Genomic DNA, 20,865 nt, shown 5'->3' on the forward strand with positions numbered 1-20,865 from the left:
AGGTGCTTTTAAAGGGAGTGGGGAAAGTAAATGTGAACACTAAAAGAGTGGAATGTTGGTATGAAATCAATAAAGGCATACTTTCAGAAAACACGACTCAATGCTGATATAGTAAAAATATGTACAATTACTTGATCATAGTTTGGCACATTGTCATCTGGATAATAGTGCATAATAGTACTGTACAACAGTATGACTATACAGTTTTTTCACAGAGAATACCAGATTAAGCTTCTTCTCAAACAAATGGTTCCCACAATGCAAACCTTTGCACTTTTAGCACTTAACATTTCGACAGACCACAAGGCATTATATTATTATTTTAAAAAAAGAAACAGACAAAATAAATCACGTTAATGTTTTTTTTTTCTTAGAAAAACAAGTCTCTTTAAAAATAGGCCCAAAAAAATGTTTCTGCTTCAAGAAGAACGTAGTACGATCTTCTGGCGAAGAATGTGATGCCCTTTTGAATACATGGAGTTTGGTAGATTTACCAAAGCAGGGTCACGTTGATTCTTGCATTCATGTAGCTGGTTCTGTAAGGTGTAGTTTGAGGTTTAACCAAACAGTAGAGACAGAGGTGCACAGCTCACATAGAAGCCACATGAAGAATAACAACATTTTAATATCTCATCCTTTCGGCCTATAGTTCAATATGTTTTAAGAAGCATTTTTCGTAAAAATAACAAAAACAGGTTCGGAAAAGAGTCTTTCCCGTTTAACGTTTTTTTTATAAGTAGCACAGAATAACTTTGTTTGCAATAAATAAACAATAACAACCGAAGAAGCAAAACATCAAAAACCACTAGCCTGGTTAGTAATTTGTAACCCTTGCCAAGCCAGAAAGTGGTCATTCTTTAGGTAGCTTGCAGGTTTAATTATTCTCATGCATATCATTTTGCAAATATTTTGCGTAAAAAAACGAAACACAAAAAAGTCTCTCGCTCATGCAGCTCTCCTTTTTTTTGTTAAGAAAGGAAAAACAAGGAACAGCGGGCTTAGGCAGGTAGAAGAAATGAAGAGGTTGTTTTTGAGCCGTTTTGGTTCCCCATTACCTCAGTTTCTCAAAAGACGCAGTCACTGTTGAGTTCTTGTGCACCGGATCCCGCTCAGGTCGCTTTACCTTGCAGTTCTCTTCTCGCATTGTTTTAGAAGTTGATTTGTGACGGTACAACTTTTTGTGGGTTGGTGCATTATTGCCTAAAGTGCTCAAATTGCAAAAGTTTTTATCAAAAAAGGTGGAATGAATGTCAGTGCTGTAAACAGTTGAACAATTGGGACGGCTCGGGTCATAGGCAGCTAATTTCATGTTTTTATGGGAGCCCTTGGTGGTTGCTTTATGGTTCTTAGTGGAGCCCGGGGAGTTGCCGTTCACTTTTTTCTTGGACTCCTGCTGCGTACCTGCCAAAATTTTAAGAGTTTTCAGTTTCAGGCTGTTTGACTCTGGTGATCGCAATATATCGGGGACACTATTATGGCCTATGGGCCCCCACAATGGCTCTATAGAGGCCATCATGAACCTCTGGACATCTGCCATGCCAGAGGCAATGTTCGACAGAATGTTAGACGGCTCCTCAAACTCCCTTTGATCATCATCAAGAAGAATGTTAGCGTTCCCTAACCTAGGTTCCGTCCAGCCTGTATTACCATCTTTGCCCAAATGCCATTCACTGTCATGCCTCCCTATTTTTAAAGAGATTGGTCCACAATGTTGAATGCCATCACCCACAGACTTGTTAGAGACTATGTTAAGAAAGGAACCAGCTGAGCCTATCATTAAGGATTGGTCTCCATTGACTAAATTTGCATTCTTTCCTTTCTTTGGGGTTTTGGAAGTTTGCTTGCTACTTTTGCTTGGTGTTTTATCAGTAGCTTTGTTGGCTTTGGGAGTTTTCTTCTTGCTGTTTTTCTGAGTGGTGCTTTGGTTATTTTTGTTGGCTGCGCTTTTCTTTTTAGGTTTTGCTCCCTTGCCAAGCTGACTGGCTTGTTCATGAAATGCGGAAAGGCCAGCATCTTTCTCAAGAAGACTAACAGGATCTTCATCATTAAACATATGGAACTGAAACGTGTGATTATCCAATTCAAATCCATTATTACTTGTTTCTTGTGTTTGAAGTCCAGAGCAGTTCCATTTGATTTTCTCATTATTTAGACCTGCTTGGAAACTTTCGTGGAAGCTTTTTAAGTTACCTATTGGTTTGATTTCGGAGCCTGTTATTTGCGGGGAAAGGTTGGGGGTGTCCGGAGGAGACATTTCTGAGAGAGACGAGTGCCTGAACTTATCAGGTGTGAAGTTGGAAATGTCTAAGAGGTCGCTGGACTCCTTCAAAGGAGTTATTTCATCAATACTTTGTTGAATGACTAGTTTTGGACTGCAGTGGGCCAAGAAATCGTCGTTAATGTCATCATCCCCATCCTTCTCACAAGACTTTAAGCTTAAAGAGCTATAGGTGCTTGAACTAACGGACAATGAGCCTACTGAATCAAAACTAATGAGTCTGCCATTATCTGTGCTGACAGTCCCCCGTTGGAAGTTAAAGCGACCATCTCCATTATTAAAGTTACAAGACGTTTGATAAGCATCTTCAGACTGTAGCTGGTTTTCATGGACATATTTCTTTTGATACACCCTTTTGCTGTTATTTACAAGCATTTCATTGTAGCCAGATGCATGAATGTGGCCAGCACTGGGGTTTTCTGCAGGGACACCAAACTCGCTGTTTTGGAGAGAGCGGTCCCTCACGTTGGGGATAAACTCAGGCTGGTTATTAGTAGGTTTAGAATGCCATATGTTACCAAAGCCTGCCTCCATTTCTAAGTGGTGTGGGGACTGCTGTAATTCAGATTCAGAAGGAGGTGAGAGCACACAACTCTGAGCAAGTTGTAGTGAGTGAAAATCATTTTCTGGTTGGACCACACCAACTGATTGATGCGCAGGAGGATTGTGATTAAAGTACGTGACAGCTGTTTGACTTGAATCCGAAGAATCAAGTAATGTCTGCAGATAACCTCCAGGGATAACAGCAACATTGGTGGAAATGTCTGCAGATGCCACAGGTTTGTCAAGAGAGCAGGCAGCAGCTGGTAAAGCTTCTGGATTTGCAGCAACATTAACCATGGGGCATTCAGACAGACTGGTGATGTCTGTGGTACAGTTAGTCTCTTCTTTTATGGTCGGTACAGGGTCATCATTTTCTGGAAGAGGAGATGTCACCACGGCATCTAGGTCAGCTTTCTCCTCATCTTGCTCAGCTTTCATTTTCCTACTTTTCAATCTGGCCTCGCTTCGAAATTTGATCCTCCGTAGCACTTTCTTCCCAACGCCCATGCATTCTCTCATTAATGATCTACATTTCATGGAGGCAGGACCCGGTATGTGGCCAAGGTATAATCCACTTTCACAGCTGGATGTGGCTGAGGTTAATGTATGAATGCCTCCGAGGCCTGGAACATCTTTGCTGCTGCAGCCATGCTTCTGATCATAGCTGGAAGGGCCATGTGGGCTCACTGCCTGCTCAATTGCTTGAATTCTTTGGAGCCTATGTCTGTTCGCAAGCTTGGATTTTCTTTTCCTGGGAAGCAGTGCTCCATTAGCACCGTTGATATACATATTCTGCCCCTCGTACATGGACGATTTCAGAAACTCAAGCCTGCTCTGCCGTCTATCTTGCCAATAACCCTTTAAAGGAGCCAGTTTGTCATATTTGTCAAGCGCATCTTTGCTGAGGGTAACACTTGGTTCATCTGCATCAATTTTGCCTAACTTCACCAACATATGCTTTTCTCCTTTGAATCGGTTTACAATAATGTATTTAATGACAACTGGTGGCTCCTTACGGGAAACTTTCCGTCTTTTCTTTGGACACCAGTCATCATCGTCTTCCTTCTTGGGCAGTCCATCAGGAACACCCTCTTTCTTCTCGGGGAGCTTTTCACTCTCTATGGAATCCACATCATACAAGTAATCATCATTGTACCTTACTTTTCGCTTCGCCCTCAGTCCATAGTTCTGTTGAATGAAAGAGCTTGGATGTTCCTTGGACAAGTAGCTGGTACAGTCTTTAATTTCCCTCAATGCATCATAGGAAGATTCTGTGCATGTGCTGTCATCACTGAACTCGCCAGAGTCTTCTGTTGAATTCACTGAGTCCAGGAAGTGGTTTCTTTTCGCACTAATGTACTGGACAACATCTGTGCTGTTACAGTTTTTACTTAAGGCAGATTTATCTTCCTCTTCCACCCCATCCCACAACCCCCCCACCACCTCCTCAGTTTTGAACTGGGCAGGGTCACTGGTCCTCTTTATTGCACTCTTGCTCTCCTTTTTTGTACAACTAGAAAACATGTTGGGGAAAAAATTCAATTGGGCATCTTCTTGCAATGCAGTGGTCTTCTCCCTGACGCTGTCCTGGAAAGATTCATATCTAATTTTTAAGGAGCAAACATCACTGCCTAGCGTTGAGTCATCATCGTCGAACATATAATTGTCCACATCTTCCTCAGAAAAGAGATTGACAGAGAGTTCATTCTTGGAACAGAGGTCAAGCAGCTCAATTTTGCTTTCACTAATAAAAGATTCAAAATAACCCCATTCCTGGTTGGGGTTTGCCAGTAAGCCGTCATCCCCATTGCACTTGTCCAGTAGCAATCCTTCGTAGTAATTTTTCGGCGTTGGGTCCTCTGAATCACTGTCGGATTTCTCTGCATCCCTTTTATCTGCAGCTCTTGATTTGTGAATAGGGAAGCTTAGGAGCTGGTCTGACAGAAGTTGATCTCCATATCGCATGGTTTCGCCCGTGCTCATGCAGTGGATTCCTATATCAGACACAGAGCATGCGTCGTAGTCCCTGTTCACATCACCCACCTTCAAGCTTATCCCAGGCTCTGCATCAATGCCATCTTTGGCCTCAATGAAGCAGCCCAGGCAGGTCCTGCTCTGCTGCATCAGGCAGTCTCCAGTTAGGGAAGATATAGCACCAGGCTCCATGATGGTGAATGGGGCTTTCTCGCAGTCAGTTGGCAGCGACCATGAGCTCAAGCCCTTGGTCACGCAGGACGTAAGGGAAATGGCGTTCGCCGAGGAGTCACTCGAAGCATGCTCAGGGATGTCTGAAAGTCTTAAGGGAGATGGAGGGCTCAGTATGCATGATTCCTTCGAGGTAAGAGGATTCAGGACTCGCTGGCACACTACAGTTTCCTTCTGTGCAATTGACAAGGCTGGAAAGGCAACTTCTGGATCTTCAGCAGTTAAACACTTCACATTGTTCTCCAGGTCATCCGATGCTGGATAAAAAAAAGAATATGGAAACATTTTTAGGACCAGGGTTTCCTTTCACATTGAATATGCAAGTGTTTACATTCTGTGATGCATATCAGTATTGATTTATAAAACATAGGATTATTACAACATCTGGCATGCAAACCTCAGGCACAAGATAACTAGGGCTTCCCGATACATTAACCTTTGTCCCTCGAAGACGCGCATTCATTTCTTATTACATTTTAACTGTCATTTTCAGTCTGGACAGCAAAAACATGTTAACCCTTTTAGATGTCTACCCCTCACTCAAGTATCCATCCAGAAAATACCTGGCAAAATGTTCACTAGCAGGGCATGACATTTACTTATGTTTATTAGGGTGAAATGTCTCAGTTTGCCAATGAGGATGAATCTTTAAGAGGCACGTTTAGCCTGAAACCTCCTTTTGAAATAAGATTAAACTATGAAAATTAATTCTGTAAAACTTTAATTTCTGTGAAAAAAAACAAAAATCAAAGTAACGTTATTTAGGTGAATTCATAAGTGACAACATTAATGTTTTTAACTTAATAAAAACATAGGAATTTACCAGTTATATTATGTAGAGTTAACCATAACTTGTGCCCCTGCTGTGCAATGCTTATGACCGCACATATTACATTACTCAAGACATGTTCTATGACATCACTCATGACATCTCAAATGATATAACTGATGACATCATCCGAAGGAGTGTGTTAGTTTGTTTTATAGTTTACATAGTGGCAGGTAGCTACCATATTTATTTTTTGCCTAATTTTGTACAGTCTGCGTCCAGCTAATGGGAGTAAGTGTTTACAAAATGCATCTGATTCTATTGCAGGACCCGGAGGCGAGGATTAGGCTTTCCCTTTCTTCGCTTTCATCACAGCAGCCTTTATCAAAGTACAAAATATTGGAACAAACTACATTTTCTATGGTACATTGGGGAAATCAAAGAGAAAGGGAAAGCCTAATCCTCGCCTCCATTTCTTTAATAGAATTGAAACTTTAAGTTACAATAGCTAGGAAACTTTCCATTCTAATACATCTTAGGTGTGTAGAGGTATTGAACATGTTATAAATCTTTGCATTTAAGAGTAACTCTGTGTGTAGATGAAAGTTGATGAATTGTGTCCAGTATGTTCCAGACAAGTTTTTTGGTTCAGTGGGAAATGTTTTCAACGGGGAAAGCTTCTATGTAGTAGATCCTAAGTATTGTAAGCAGTCTTGAGTTATAAGAAAGAATTGTTTCAGTATGACAATTTCTACATAAGATAGAAGACTGTGAGCACCAGACACTAACCTATGCACATGTGCTTCTTTTGTTTCAGAAGATGGGTTATCTGTAAAGTTTTCACCATGGTATGAGGGCTGCAGTTAGTACGATCTTTAGCACGTTCAGGCCTTGGTTATTTTAAGCCAATAGTGTCTTTTTTGATATTCTGCATAGAGAGTATACTATTCTTAGTAGATAATTTTTAATACGATGTGGTGTATTTCTCATGAGTTTCACTGTCTTTAAACAGTGTGGTACACAGTAAACTCTCTCCATAGAGTAAACACTGTTTACAGTACCCACTTTTCTACTCATATCAACGTCATTTCTCAATGTAGGTATGGTGACTTTGAGGGGTTTGATACATATAAAAGATGTCCATAGTGGGACATTAATTTTAGAACAGATGTTGAGTATCTTGAAGAAGTTAGTTTTCTCTGAACAGTCGTCAACATATTTAACACTGTGTGCCATAAGGGTTTCCCATATATCTGTGTTTGATTGTTATACAAGGCTACATGTGAAGTGTACGGAATAGGGTCAATATTACATAACACATGCTTGCTACATCCAAGGTAGTTGTATCTGTGATGGCATTAATGATGCTTTACATTATCCTGAGTTAATTTGTACTTACTTTCAGGCCTCTGATGCCATGCTGAGATGATGCCATCAATGATGTCATCAATGATGTCATTTGAGCTGTCATCAGTGATAATTTAAATGATGTCAGAACATGTCATGAGTAATGTAATATGTGAGGTCATAAGCAGTGCATGGCGGGGGTGCAAGTACTAGTGAATTTTGGCGTTTTGTTTTGTTCAAAACTTCAATGACAGTCACCTAACTATAACGTTACCTTAAACTTTGTTTTTTTCCAGTAAATTTCTATGGGTTTTTAAAAAACATAAACAGATATTTATATCACAGCTAATTGTACATTTCTTTAACCTTTGTTTTTCTCAGTGAATTCCTAGGTATTTTTGTTTGTTTGTTTGTTCAGCCATTTTTATTGGCATTTAAATTACCATAGTACAGTACGAAAATGCATAGACTTTGTGTCATACAGGATGCATAGCCGAGTAGAAAAAATTAATTGTATTACAATACATAGAATAGAATATGTGTGCTAGTATAACATATTACCAAAAATAGCATAGTCCAGAAAATATATAAAACAGGCACCAAGGCACCAGTAGCAGCCCCATATAGAATTATAAAAATGGTACTAATATAAGAGGGAATAGTCATGGGAGACAGTAAAATGACGCAGAGGAATATAGAAGAAATTCCCATACAGCAATAAAGTATAAGGTTGCATGCCTTTAACAATTCCTTATACTAAGGCTATTTGAAATAAAACAAGAAAAGATCTGAGATCATGTCTAAAGTTGGTGTGATGTGTAGCAAGGTGTAGCACCCGACCTTGTCAAGTAAACCATGAACGTAATGAAAAGGTCAGAGGGAAAGGGGGGAGTGCACAGCTAAATCCTATAGATTTAATATACATAAATTCAAGAATATGATTCATAATGTTTTGTTTTTCCTCTTAGAGAGAGCAAATGTGTCTAAGGTGACTCAGATAGGGGACGTCTGGGGGAAGGACTGTCTGTTTGAATGCGAGTTAACAGCACTTGTTAGGAATGAAACCTATGCCCACCAAGTGTGATAGGGGATGTGAGTAAATGATTTCCATTCAAATAGAATAACCATCACATCAACCGAGAGGAGTAGGTTGAGTACAGCCATATCAGTAAAGGTTAAGGTATTCAAAGATTTAGATGCCCAAGGACCCAATATAGGGTAGGGTAATCTAGAACTATCTGGAAATGGAAAATTGCTGACAATTGGTACTGGACTTGCTCTCAATAGGATTTGAGAAGACGGCACTGGTAGAAGATATGCTGATGGGAGCAGTTTTGTCTCAACAATTCCAACAATTTCCGTCTTCACAAAGCTTCAGTTTATGTAGCCTAGCAGAAATCCAATTCATAGCAAAAGGATTTTGCCTGGAAAATAGATGGGGCAATATTGTCCCTCACGGATAGTTTATTAATGGTTTGCCATCCTTCCTCTAAGATGTGTTCAATAGTTTCAGTATTAAAATGACTGGGCCATATAATGACAAGCGAAGACTGTTGTGACAGGGGAGACCTAGATAGTGTCCTATTTTAGAGGCAATGTGACTGGATATAAAACAGCACAAGGAATGGCCTGGTAAGGTAGGAGGTTCTGGTTTGCTAAGTTTGGATAGTTTGACTTTTAACTTTAAGAAGCTATAGAGGTCTAGTGCAAAAAGATTTGGAGTGTAAGCTACACTTGATAAGGGTAAGGGGAATCATTATCATTGAATAGATCTTTAATTTGTGGTATGCTACACGCCCATGACTGGACAAAAGTCAGTTGTATCAAACCTGGTTTTGGAGTTAACTATTATGTTACTTTAACCTTTGTTTTTCTCAGTGAATTTCCAGGTATTTTGCTTTAACGAAAAGTCATATTTTATCACTATAGGTAAAAGCCAACACCCCGCCGCACACTGCCTTTGTCCCTGCGCGGCGGGGATTTGACCACAGTGCCTGGCCTGCCACATGGCCGTGCGGAAAACCTCCCACATGTAGACAACCCAACGCTACACACGGTCTTCAGCCATGGACAGCAGGGAGTTAGCAACAGGGCCTGACCTGCGATTAAGCATGTGGCTAACCCACTCAGAGGCAACCAGTCCCTCTGCAGGCAGCCAGCCCTATGCTCTGCAAGACCTCCCATTGCATGTGGCATGGGGTTTGTCGCAGGTAGCCAACCCCACACTGCACACAGCCTTTGGTTGTGCGTGGTGCTAGCTGCGGGGTCCGTCTTGCAGTCATTCTCTGCTACCAATGCCCTGCATGCAGCCAACCCCATTCTGCGCACAGCAGGGGGTTGGCCATAGGGCTTGGCCTGCTGCCAGGCCCTGCAGCCTAACCCCAAACAGGCTGTCAAATCCCCACAGTCCTTGGCGTGCACAGCATAAGGCAGGCCTTTGGATTCTGGGTACCCCATCCCCTAGGGCCAAAATGAACAAGGTTCTTACCTTCGGCAACACCGTATCTGGTAGAGACATAATCTAGCCACAGATTCCTTAGAATTTTTCCAGGCGTTCGACTGGATCCAAAATATCTTTCTTCGAGTAATAACCCTGCGCACCGGTATGTGGTGTCGGTCAGCTCCGCATGACGTTGTCGGCATCGTCTGCGCCATAATGATATATGACCTATATAGGCACCACTTTGGCACGCTGACAACAGTTACTTTTCACAACTTTCCATGCCAGGAGCAATGAGCCTTGAAGTGCACGACATTGCTTTGTTTCTGAACAACTAGGGCCCTAAAAAGGATTAGCTCTGTCCCTAGAAATCGGTCTGCAGTGCTGAGAGGATAGGTGAGTCGGTAACGAATCTGCGGCTAGATTATGTTTCTACCTGATAAGGCGTTACTGAAGCTAAGTAACTTGTTCATCTGATAGAGACATCTAGCTGCATATTCCTTACCTTTTATTAGATACTCAAGCAATACCATTCCCGGAGGAGGGGCTGCGGACAAGTTAGACCAGAAAATCATGCAGGACGGAGCAGTCAAAGAGGCTTTCCCTGCAGACTTGACTATCAAGGCAGTAATGCTTGGTAAAAGTGTGCTGGGATGCCCATGTTGCTGCCTGACAAATGTCCAGGACTAGAACCCCATGTTGCAACTCGGTGATGGCAGCCTTAGCTCTGGTGAAGTGAGCCCTTAAACCTTCAGGAGGCTGCCTTTTGGCCAGAGCGTAGAACATTTTTATGCAGAGGATGACTCATTGCAATATAATCCTCTTCTGTACCGCACAACCTTTCTTCATTCCAGGGTACCCCACGAAGAGCTAGTCATCCACCCGGAAATCTTTAGTGCGGTCAAGGTAGAACGACTACACTCTTTTTGGGTCAAGACGGTGGAGTCGCTCTTCTTTAGAAAGATGCAGAGAAAGTGGGCAAAATGACAGATTGCCCCATATAGAATTGTGTCACCACCTTCGGAAGGAAAGAGGCTCTAGTGCAAAGCACAAATTTATCAGGGAATATTGTCAGGTAAGGAGGCTTGGATGACAAAGCCTGCCATTCGCTCACTTTCCTGGCAGATATAATTGCCACTAGTTTGATGGTAAGCAGCTAGAGGGGGCAGTTGCGCTAAGGTCTGAATGGAGCACACATCAGGAAAGTGAGAACCAAATTAAGGCCCGACTGAGGCGTAATGAAAGGGAAAGGTGTTATGTCCAAGACCTCTGAGGAATCTAATTACAATGAGAGATTTAAATAAGGAGGGTTGGTCTGGCAGCCTCAAGAAAGCAGACCGGGCGGAAAGGTACCCCTTCAGACTGCATAGAGAAGAGCCCTGCTGGGCAAGGGTCAAAATAAAAAGCAAAACATCCAAAAGGGAAGCAAAAAGAGGGTCAATAGTATTTTCTGTACAGTAAAATACAATTTTGTTCCATGAGCAGGCGTACACGTCATGGTTGTGGGACGTTTGGCTGCCAAAATAACATTACAAACTTCAGGAGGAAGGTTGAATACTATCAACTGCTGCTGTTCAATCTCCATACAATAAGGCGTAGAGTTGACAGGTTCCGGGGGAGGACCTTCCCCTGCTGCTGTGACAGAAGATCCTCATGAAGGGGCAGCCTGATCGGAAGATCGATGCTCAATTAGAAAAGCTCAGGATACTAGGCTCTCCTTGCCCATTCCGGAGCACAAGAATGACTTGAGCATTTTAGCTCCTGATCGTCTTGAGCACTCTTGACAGGAGTGGTATGAGTAGAAAGGCATATTAACGACCTGAGCTTTACTCGAGCCTCAAAGCGTCTCAAAGCGAGAGCCACCTTGGAAACTCCTGCACACAAAACTGCTGACACTGCATGTTCTCGGCAGAGCTGAACAGATCTAACCAAGGCTTTCCCCACTGCTGAAAGAGACCTTGTGCCACCTCCGGATGTAGACATTACTCGTGAGCCTTTAGGTATCGATGTCTGAGTTTGTCTGCTATGGCATTCACAGAACCTGCCAGGTGTTCAATCACCAGGGGTATGCTGTGCTGTTCCAGCCAAGTCTAGGGATGCAGGGCCTCTTGACAAAAGGTCCACGACCCCACCCACCCTCTTTGTTGCAGTACCACATAGCAGTGGCGTTGTCTTGGACACTTGCAATAGATTCCCCTTGATGGACAGAAGGAAGGCTTTCAATGCCAAACGATTCACTTGGAGTGCCAACAAGCTGATGTGGAGTCCAGATTCTGCTGGAGACCAGAGTCCTCTGACCTCCACCTCTCCCAGATGGTCGCCCCATCCCAGCAGTGACACATCAGTCATTAGTAGTTGAGATCTGGGAGGCCCTTGTTTGAGACATCTATTTAGGCCGGGGGCAGTGAATGGGCCAGTTGAGAAATGAACGGCGGACCATAACAATTCGGGGCAGACAGTGGGCCTGCCTGAAAAATAGTTGTGAAACCCTCGCCCTGAGCATCCGTCTAGGCATGAGAATGAATGGACGAATGAATAGCCAATTTGTATAGCGTAAACATATACCCGAAGGAGTCAAGGTGCTGTAACAATTAAACTATCTGGTAAGAGCAGTGAATCTTGGTAGGTCAGATTTACAAAGCAAAAAGCCAGGTCTTCAAGACCTTATGAATGGGAAGATGTGGTTCTACCCCGGAAATAGATTGAGGAAGAGTGTTCCATAGCTTGGCCGCTGCGACTGAAAGCTCTTCCTCCCCATCGTGACCTCCTATACCTAGGGACAACCAGCCGATTCTTACTGGCTGAACGCAGTTCACTGGTAGGGACATATCGGTGAAAGATGTGCCTGATGCTCTCTGGTCCTGAGTTGTGTGGTGCCTTATGCACAATACACAAGTCTTTGAACAAAATTCTTTTTTCTGCTGAGAGCCAGTGCAATTTCTTGAGGGCAGCTGAAACTGAATGGTATTTTGGAACATCTACGACCAGTCTTGCTGTCGCATTTTGCACCAGTTGTAGTTTATTGATGGAGGCCCTATTTATATCTAATCAATCAATCAATCAGTGACACTTATAGAGCGCGCTACATACCCGTAGGGTCTCAAGGCGCTGGGGGCGGGGGGGGAGGGAGGGAGGGGGGGTGCCGCTACTGCTCGAACAGCCAGGTCTTCAGCTTCTTCCTGAAGGAGAGGCGGTCTTGGGTCAGGCGCAGGTCGGTCGGGAGGGAGTTCCAGGTCTTGGCGGCCAGGTAGGAGAAGGACCTTCCTCCTGTAGTCGCTCTTCGGATGCGGGGGACGGCGGCGAGGGCGTGGTTGGCTGATCGGAGGTGGCGTTTGGGAGCGTAGAAGTCTAAAAAAAGGGCATTGCAATAACCCATCTTCGATAAAATCAAAGATACAGAAGCTTGCTTCCGTGAGGCAAGAGAAAGAAATGGGAATATCTTTCTGAGGGTTCCTATTATCCAAAAGCAAGAAGACATAGTTGTATTAACCGGGAGATTGAAAGATAGAAACGTGTCAACTATGACAACAAGATTTCTTGTAAATTAAAGCAGAGAGGGACAAGATCCCAATGTTTCTGGCCACCATGAGTGGGTCCATTTGGATGATGATTACTAAACATCAAAACCTCTGTTTTGTCGCTGTTTAATTGAAGGTAATTGTCTCTCATCCAGAATGCCACCAACATCGTACAGTTTTTAAAATTGCCGGCTGAGGCCTCTATATCTTCTATGATAGACACAATTAGTGTGTGTCATCTGCATAGGATATAACCTCCAGCCCGAATGACCTATTCAGTTTTGCCAATGGACAGACATATATATTAAAGAGGGTGGGGCTCAAGGAGGATCCCTGTGGGACTCCACAACAATTGAGGATTGGGTCTGAGTAAAATTGGTCCATCTTAACTTTTTTGTGATCTATCAGTTAGGAAGGAATTCAGCAGCTTCAGTGCACAATATTTGACCCCTATTTCTTGTAGCCAGTTGATCAACTTATTTGGTAAGATAGTAACAAATGCTAAAGACAAATCCAATAAGATAAGCAGTACAGTTTGCTCAGCATCAACCTAAGTGCATGAATTATTTAGGGCAGTTATTTAAGCAGTTTCAGACCCATGGCAGCTTCTGAATCCATACTGCGAAGGTTCCAGTAGTTGTTGTTGCTCCAAATAAGAACTCAGTTGTGTATTAGGATGTTTCTCCAGAATTTTGGCAGTTATCCTAAAATCTGCAAGGTCAAGATTGTCTTTTTTTAATAGAGGCTTGATGTTCGCTGTTTTCCAGTTAAGTGGATAATATCCTGTGTTGATGTCCAGATTAAGAGTCACTGTTACAGGGGGTACAGTAATCTTCCTGCCTAACCTCATCCGTTTAGGGGAGGAAGACTCCAAAGGGTTGCCTGATTTAATCTCTTCTAGAAGCTGATCTGTCTGTTCAATTGAAAGGGGAAAAAAGGCAGAAAGGCAGTGGTTCCTTTCCATATTGTGGGAAAGGCTATTGGATGAAGGATTGATATTTTGGTCACCGTTGGGAGACATGGCATTAAGATTCTCCAGAGAGGAGTGGATTTTGGCAATCTTGGAATGAAAATAGTTAGCCATTCCATGACAGAGTCTGTGAGCTCTCATAATGGCCTGAGATGGGAGGGTTAGATAATGTATCAATCAGTCTAAAAAGATCTCTAGGAGACTTGAGAGATGATGTCATCTGGGTATAGAAGGCTTTCATTTCAGCTCTAATGGCTAATTTATAGTCTGACAACTTAGCTTTATACTTTTTTTCCCCAATACGTCAAAATGTTTACGCCAAATGCCTTCTTGGCGTCAAAAGGATTGCTTAAGTGACTTGAGTTTTTCTGAAAACCAGGTGGCTGTAGGCTTTTTTCTACCTGTGTAAATTTCTTTAAGAAGGGCGAGAGTGTCAACTGTTGCCCCAAACCAATTGGAATATTCTATGGCCACCAAACTGGGGTCACTACAATCCGTTCATTGCTTAAGGACCAAGGGGAAAGTTTCCTTGTTGAAGCTTTTGAAGTTTCTTTTAATCAATTTACTGCTCTCATTTCTGGCGACCTCTTTAGTTATCAGGAGCACCAGAGAAAACGGTATTGGATGATGGTCTGACCAAGAAAGAGGGAGGGATTCCCCTACCCTAATACGCTAATCATTGGTAAAAATATGTAGAAATACAAAATACAATCCAGAATATGTCCTGCATTATCAGTGACAGTGCTCACTATTTGCGCGTAGCCACAACTCAGCTTAGTTCCTTTAAAGCTTTGCGAGATCTTGCATGAAGCATTATCAATATGGTAGTTTAAATCTCACAAACGAGTAAGGTTATATTTTCCCAGATGAATTCCTTAATAAAGGCAGGCGTAGGTCCCGGTGCTTGATAGGTCAAAATTCCTGCAAATGAATGTGTAGAGGACATTTAGTGAAGGATAAAGCTTCACAGATGTCTGAAACAGTGGACAGTGCATTTGTATGACAGGAAAATGAATCCTTATGGATAATTGCAAGCCCACCTCCACCTTTGCCTATTCTATCCAGTCTGGAGAGAATATAACTCTGGGGGTCCGCATTGACCAGATCAGTCCTGAAAACTCCTTAGCCCAAGTTTCTGTGATAAATATCTAATTTGACTTTTGTTGAGAGACAAATTCTGAAAAAACGATTTTATTTTTGATTACAGATCTAGCATCGATCAAAAACCCTGTATAGGTAGTCCCATATTGGCCTGAAAAAAGGGATGGGGTCAGAACTCGTGTGCAGTCTGATTTAAAAAATGTAAATTCATGGTGGCAGCCAGTGCAAATGAACCTACCCTCCTTAAAAGGTGCTTCAAAATGTATAGGGAGTTTGCATTCCTTTTTTCCGCAAGGCAAGAAGTTGCTCTTTAGAATAGCTACCACACTGTTGGTTTTCTCGTGGGTAAGAGCCAGGGGTTCTGGCGCTGGGCGTAGTCCAGGCGTGGACGGGCACAGTCTGGCTTGCCTTTGCGCGCCAGCTGCGTGCCCACTGCGAGAGGCCGGCCCATTGCCTGAATTTTGTAGGTGGTGCACTAGGCTGCTAACCCAGCCGGAAGTGCGCTATGAGTGGCGGGTGAGTTCCGCTTCCCCCCGCCCAAACGGCAAACCGTAGCAGACCGAGGGGGTGGGAACTCAAGATAGCAGTATCCAAAGGAATCAAAGCGAAAGGGCAGTCAAAGTGAAACCCCACAGCACAGAGGCAAACAAAAATAAAAGTGCTAAATTAAGCTAAAATAATCGAGCTTTATCTAAAAATGCTTAGCTTATTAGTATACCTCTACATCAAGATGCGCAAGCACCCTACCAGCAGGCTCAACAAGGATGAGAGACCCCTACCTACCTGACTGTGAACTTAGACTCCTTGAACAGAGTATCCACATCATAGGTGAGTCATTACCCCCCTGTCTGAAGCTTGCTCCGCTCAGTTATCATCGTTATTAGGGGGGCAGTCGGAGGTGACCAGTGCCCTGCCGGATTGAAGCAGCTGGTGCTACCCGGCGGCAGGAACAGGGGGAGTTAGTGTCTCCTAGCTCTGACTCGCTGTAGGGAAATATGGGCAAGTCTGCCCGTAGGAAGGAGTAGGACCCCGGAGGTCTGGCTGATATACTGGGTGGAGAGGAGGATGTTATTCCGCCCGGTGGGCTGCCCGCGAGGAGCTGGAATCTAAGATCGGTTCTATTGGAACGGACTAGGGCCTCCTGCGGGATGATCATAAGTGCCTCGCAGAGCGAGTTACCATGAATGGATGGACTCTGGAGGAACTCCGCCATGTCATGGAGACAATGCAGAAGCATTTGAAGGCAGTAGAGGCTAAGGTTAGAACAGGAAATACGTGTGTAAGATGCTTGTTGGACTTGGCCTTGTTGGCTAAAGTTCACTTAAACTTTTTGCTTTTCCCATAGACCGTTTCACTGACAGAGAGCTGTGGAGTTAGATGCTGTAGGTACTTGCCACTGCTAATCAGTACAGATGTTCCCTGTATAAATTGTAGTGGTCTTTGGTAGTCTCTGATTGGTATGTTTGCCTTACTAGCAAGATCCCTAAGTGATGTGCACTGTGTGTGCCAGAGCTAGTACTAAAGAAATGCGCAGAGAGGGAACACAGGTCTTCAGTGTAGAGCCTGCGCGCATTATGCTAAATTAGCATGTTGTCCTGAAAAGTGCTACCACTTGTCAGGCCTTACATTCCCTTTTGCATACACATGGGGCACCCCTGTAGGACGTCCTGGGTAACCCCTAGGCAGGGTGCAGTATAGGTAAAAGGCAGGACAGGTGCCAGTGTGGTTGCAAGGCCCTGACAGTGGAAAATACTCCATTTCATTTTCACTGGTGAAAGGCCATCCTGCCCATAGGACAGAATGGGGGAGGCTGGGTGTAGTATTGTTAGCCTAGTTTCCCAAGAATTGGAAATAGAACAATGATGTTTGGTTTGTCTGACCTGACAGCGTCATTTTTAAAAAAATTCTTTATTTGCGACTGCAGAACAGGATATTATACATCAGTGTACTTTTCAGAAATTTACAGTCTTTTCCATTTACTCCCCAGGCCACTGTGACAGGGTGAAATGACTACAATTACCCGCCACTCCTACAATTTAGTGTCAAACGGGCCATAACTTAATAATACATTCAAATATCTGTGATATCGGGTCTCGACCCCACTGTGTCCGGTAGTACCTTCACATTCCGCCATATCAAACGCATTTGAAATAACCTTCAAACTTCCCCTGTTTCACCCAACTTCCACCCTCCCCGTACGTCTCCCAGTCTCTCGGCCTACCGTGTCAGCTGTCTGCATTACAAAAGAAAGGTAAATCAATCTCACCTAGGGAAGCTTGTCTACACTCATCTGGCCAACCTGGATATGCACTGATCAATTCCCTTCGGACACCTCCACTGCCACCCCCCTCTGTTCCTTAGGATGTATTGTCTGCTTGTGATGGTATCAAATCTAGTTCCTCCACCTCCAACAGCATTCGGTCCCATTCTTGTGCAATTGGATACTTTCGGAGGCCTCTCCCTTCCTCCCAACGCAAAGCCCCACTCTCTGCTCCGCCCCATTTTAACAGGTCCAAGCGCCACGTCTCTACTTCTGGGGGCCTGGCGGACTTCCACCTCATAGTCAAGACTCTGGTTGCTAACAACAATGACAAATCTAAAAACTTCAATTGGGCTTTGTGGGTCTTGGGACGTTTCCTGTTTCCTATCAGACAGTGTGTCGCTTCCTCTGGGACCTGCAGGAATGTGACTGTGTGCAATATATGACAAATCGCCCCCAGTAGTTACTCAGACCGGGATACGACCACATCATGTGGAGGAGGTTGGCCTCGTCCGCCCGACAGCGGGGGCAACACTGTGGAGAGTCGGGGAACATCTTATGTAGTCTCTTAGGAGTGAGGTATGCCCTATGTAGTATCATCGCTTGTATAAATTTGAACTTGCCGTTCCTGGACACTCTTATGGGGTGTTCCAGAATAATTTTCCAGGCCCCATCTGTCAGGTCCCCTCCCGTATCCCGGGCCCAAGTGTCTCTGAGCGCAGTGAGTGGTAAGGCCGCGTGTTCCCTGATCCCGGCGTAAAGCCACCTCACTAAGTGTCCCGCCGTCCCCATGTAATAAAGGAGATGTACCAGCTCATGTTGCATAGGCTTGATGCGCTGTGGGGCCCAGGTGGTCCGTACATAGTGTGACACCACAGCGTGTAGGAGGTATAGTCGTGGAGGGGCCCCCGTGGACTGTGTAAAGGAACCATGGTCTAACAATGTATCGTCCCCAAATAAATCACCCACCAGTTCAATTCCTGCCTCCGTCCAAGGTGTCAATCTACGCTGCGTCAGTCGCCCCTGCGGTGTTGGCAGCCCTAACAAAGGAATATTGTCTGCGTAGGGTTTCACCCCCGATGTGTACGCTAGCGCCTTCCGCCAGCCCATCAGGGCGGTGTACAATAGGGGATGACAGTCTCGGGGGATCCTAGCCCCAGGCAGAAGGAGGGAATGTAGCTCTCAGCGGTTCAATTGGTCTATTGAGTAGTCAATTTCGTGCATGTTTCTGCCCGCCACCCAGCAAGACAACCACTGTAGTTGACTTGCATAATAATAACCCCGTAGGTCCGGCACTCCAAGGCCACCTGCCCTGGTCCCGAGCTGTAGTTTCCTAAGGCTTATCCTTCGCCGTCCAGAACCCCAGACTAGGTTAGTCAGGATCGTGTTCAGGGTTGTAAAGATATGCTGTGGAAGGATCACCGGTAGGTTCACAAAATAATATAACATACGGGGGAGCATGACCCTTTTTGAGACCGCTATCCTGCCCATAACGGACAGGGGTACGGAGGTTCAGAAGGCCACGCTACTACGGAGATTGTTAATGGCCTTTCGGACATTACCTTCGATCTGATCTTCAGGCAATCTATATACATGGATGCCCAGATACTTGAATGTGGTCTGTGCTATCGGTATCTGGTAGCCGCCGAATTGCATGTGGTGGGGTCGGCGCGACTCTTGGAAGTAAAAACCTACCGATTTCGCTGGGTTAATTGCTAGACCCGACACCGCCTCAAATCGGTCAAAGACATTCACTATGGGCGTGTGGTCCGCCCTTAGGTCCTGGAAATACAACAGGATATTGTCGGCATAAATCGATATCAGGTTATGTGTCCCCCTTATGGTGATGCCCACTCTATCCGCTCTAGCCCAGAGGGCTATCGCCAGTGGCTCCAATGTCAGGACAAACAACATTGGGGAAAGTGGGCACCCCTGTCGGGTGCCTCTGTGAATAAAGTAGTCAGCCGAGATATATCTACCTGTGCGTGCCCTGGCCGAGGGGTTCGTATACAATAATCGTATCCATTTTGTCAAGGATTCGGGGAAACCAAAACGTCACAAGACTTCAAACATGAAAGTCCATGAAAGGGAGTCAAACGCTTGTCTAAGGTCCAGCGCCACACAGCCGGCCCGTGGAAGGTCTTGCGGCGTAGCGGACATAAGGGCATGCAGTCTTCGCGTATTTTGGGACGTACTCCTCCCGGGGAGGAATCCGCATTGATCCGGGTGTATGAGGCCAGGGAGGTGGACCTGCATCCGCAACGCAATAGCTTTACTAAGGATCTTGTACTTAGTGGAGAGCATCGAGAGGGGTCTGTAATTAGTCAGATCTAGGGTATCTCTTCCAGGTTTAGGTATGGATGTCACCACAGCCTGCATCGTCGAGGCAGGCAGGTGACCGGACTCATATGACGTCTTATAGATTTTCTCCAGTATAGGTACAAGGGTGGAAGAATAGGTCTGGTAGAATTCCACAGGCAATCCGTCCATGCCGGGCGTTTTACCTCGGTTGAGTGCAGTGATGGCCACCCGGATTTCCTGCTGCGTGATAGGGCCATCCATCCCCTTCTGCACATCCCTAGGGAGGACCGGTAAGGGTAAGTCTCTCAGGAAATCTGAGATTCCCTCCGCGTCTTCATTGTGGAAAGGGGCATGCAGCGCTCTCAGGTGGTCTCGGAAGGCCAGGTTAATATCGGATTGAGTGGTCACTATCCGTCCTAATGCATCTCTAACTTGGGTAATCACCGGAGTGACAGGACTGTCCCGTATCACGCGGGCCAATAGGGCTCCTGATCTGTCTGTTTCGGCTTGTTGGCGCTGTAAATAGTCCTTGTAGTCTATAACTCTCAGTGTTTCCAAGAGCTCTGCGTGTTCTATATTGCAGTTCTGTAATTCCCCTTTCCGCCCTGGTTCTACACTCGCCACCGTTTCAAAGTGTTTCAAGCGGTCTTCGACTTTGCAGAGCTTCCTGTGGATTTCCTGCCTAGCCCCCACTAACTGTCCTATGGCCGCCCCCCTAATTACGACCCTCATGGCATCCCACACCATTAGGTTGGATGTTGCCGTGTCCCAGTTTTCCCGGAAGTAATTATCTAGTGTATCCGCTATTGATGCACGGAAGGGGCCGTCCTCTAACAGTAGGGGATTTAGCCTCCAGGTAGGAACCGGGGACGGTACTCTCCCCCACATCAAATCGAGCATTAGGGGTCTGTGATCAGAAAAGGTTTTGGCTAGGTATTCAGGGGATGCACATTTGGACAATAAAGAGCTGCTGCGTAGAAATCTGTCAAGGTGGGTATGGAGATTATGCACTGGGGAGTAACACAAGTATTCTCTATGGTTGGGATGTAATGAAAGCCAGACGTCTACCAATCCCCACCCGGTGAGCCAAGTCCTGAAACAATCCGCTAGTCTGTGCACCCCAGTCATCTGGA

At 44.7% G+C, this 20,865-nt stretch overlaps 1 protein-coding gene across 1 annotated transcript in view; it reads right to left on the reverse strand.

The window, feature by feature from the left end:
- Positions 1-948: 948 nt before the first annotated feature.
- NEXMIF (neurite extension and migration factor) overlaps positions 949-20,865 on the reverse strand; it is a 420,137-nt gene continuing 400,220 nt past the window's right edge. Inside the window, exon 3 of the mRNA XM_086966730.1 lies at positions 949-5,283. Within this exon, the coding sequence (XP_086822856.1) occupies positions 1,052-5,283 (4,232 nt within the window). The 3' untranslated portion in view covers positions 949-1,051. The remainder of the gene's footprint in view (positions 5,284-20,865) is intronic.

Source organism: Lissotriton vulgaris, chromosome 4_1 (genome assembly GCF_964263255.1).
Source record: "Lissotriton vulgaris chromosome 4_1, aLisVul1.2, whole genome shotgun sequence".
NCBI classification, from domain to species: Eukaryota; Metazoa; Chordata; class Amphibia; order Caudata; family Salamandridae; genus Lissotriton; species Lissotriton vulgaris.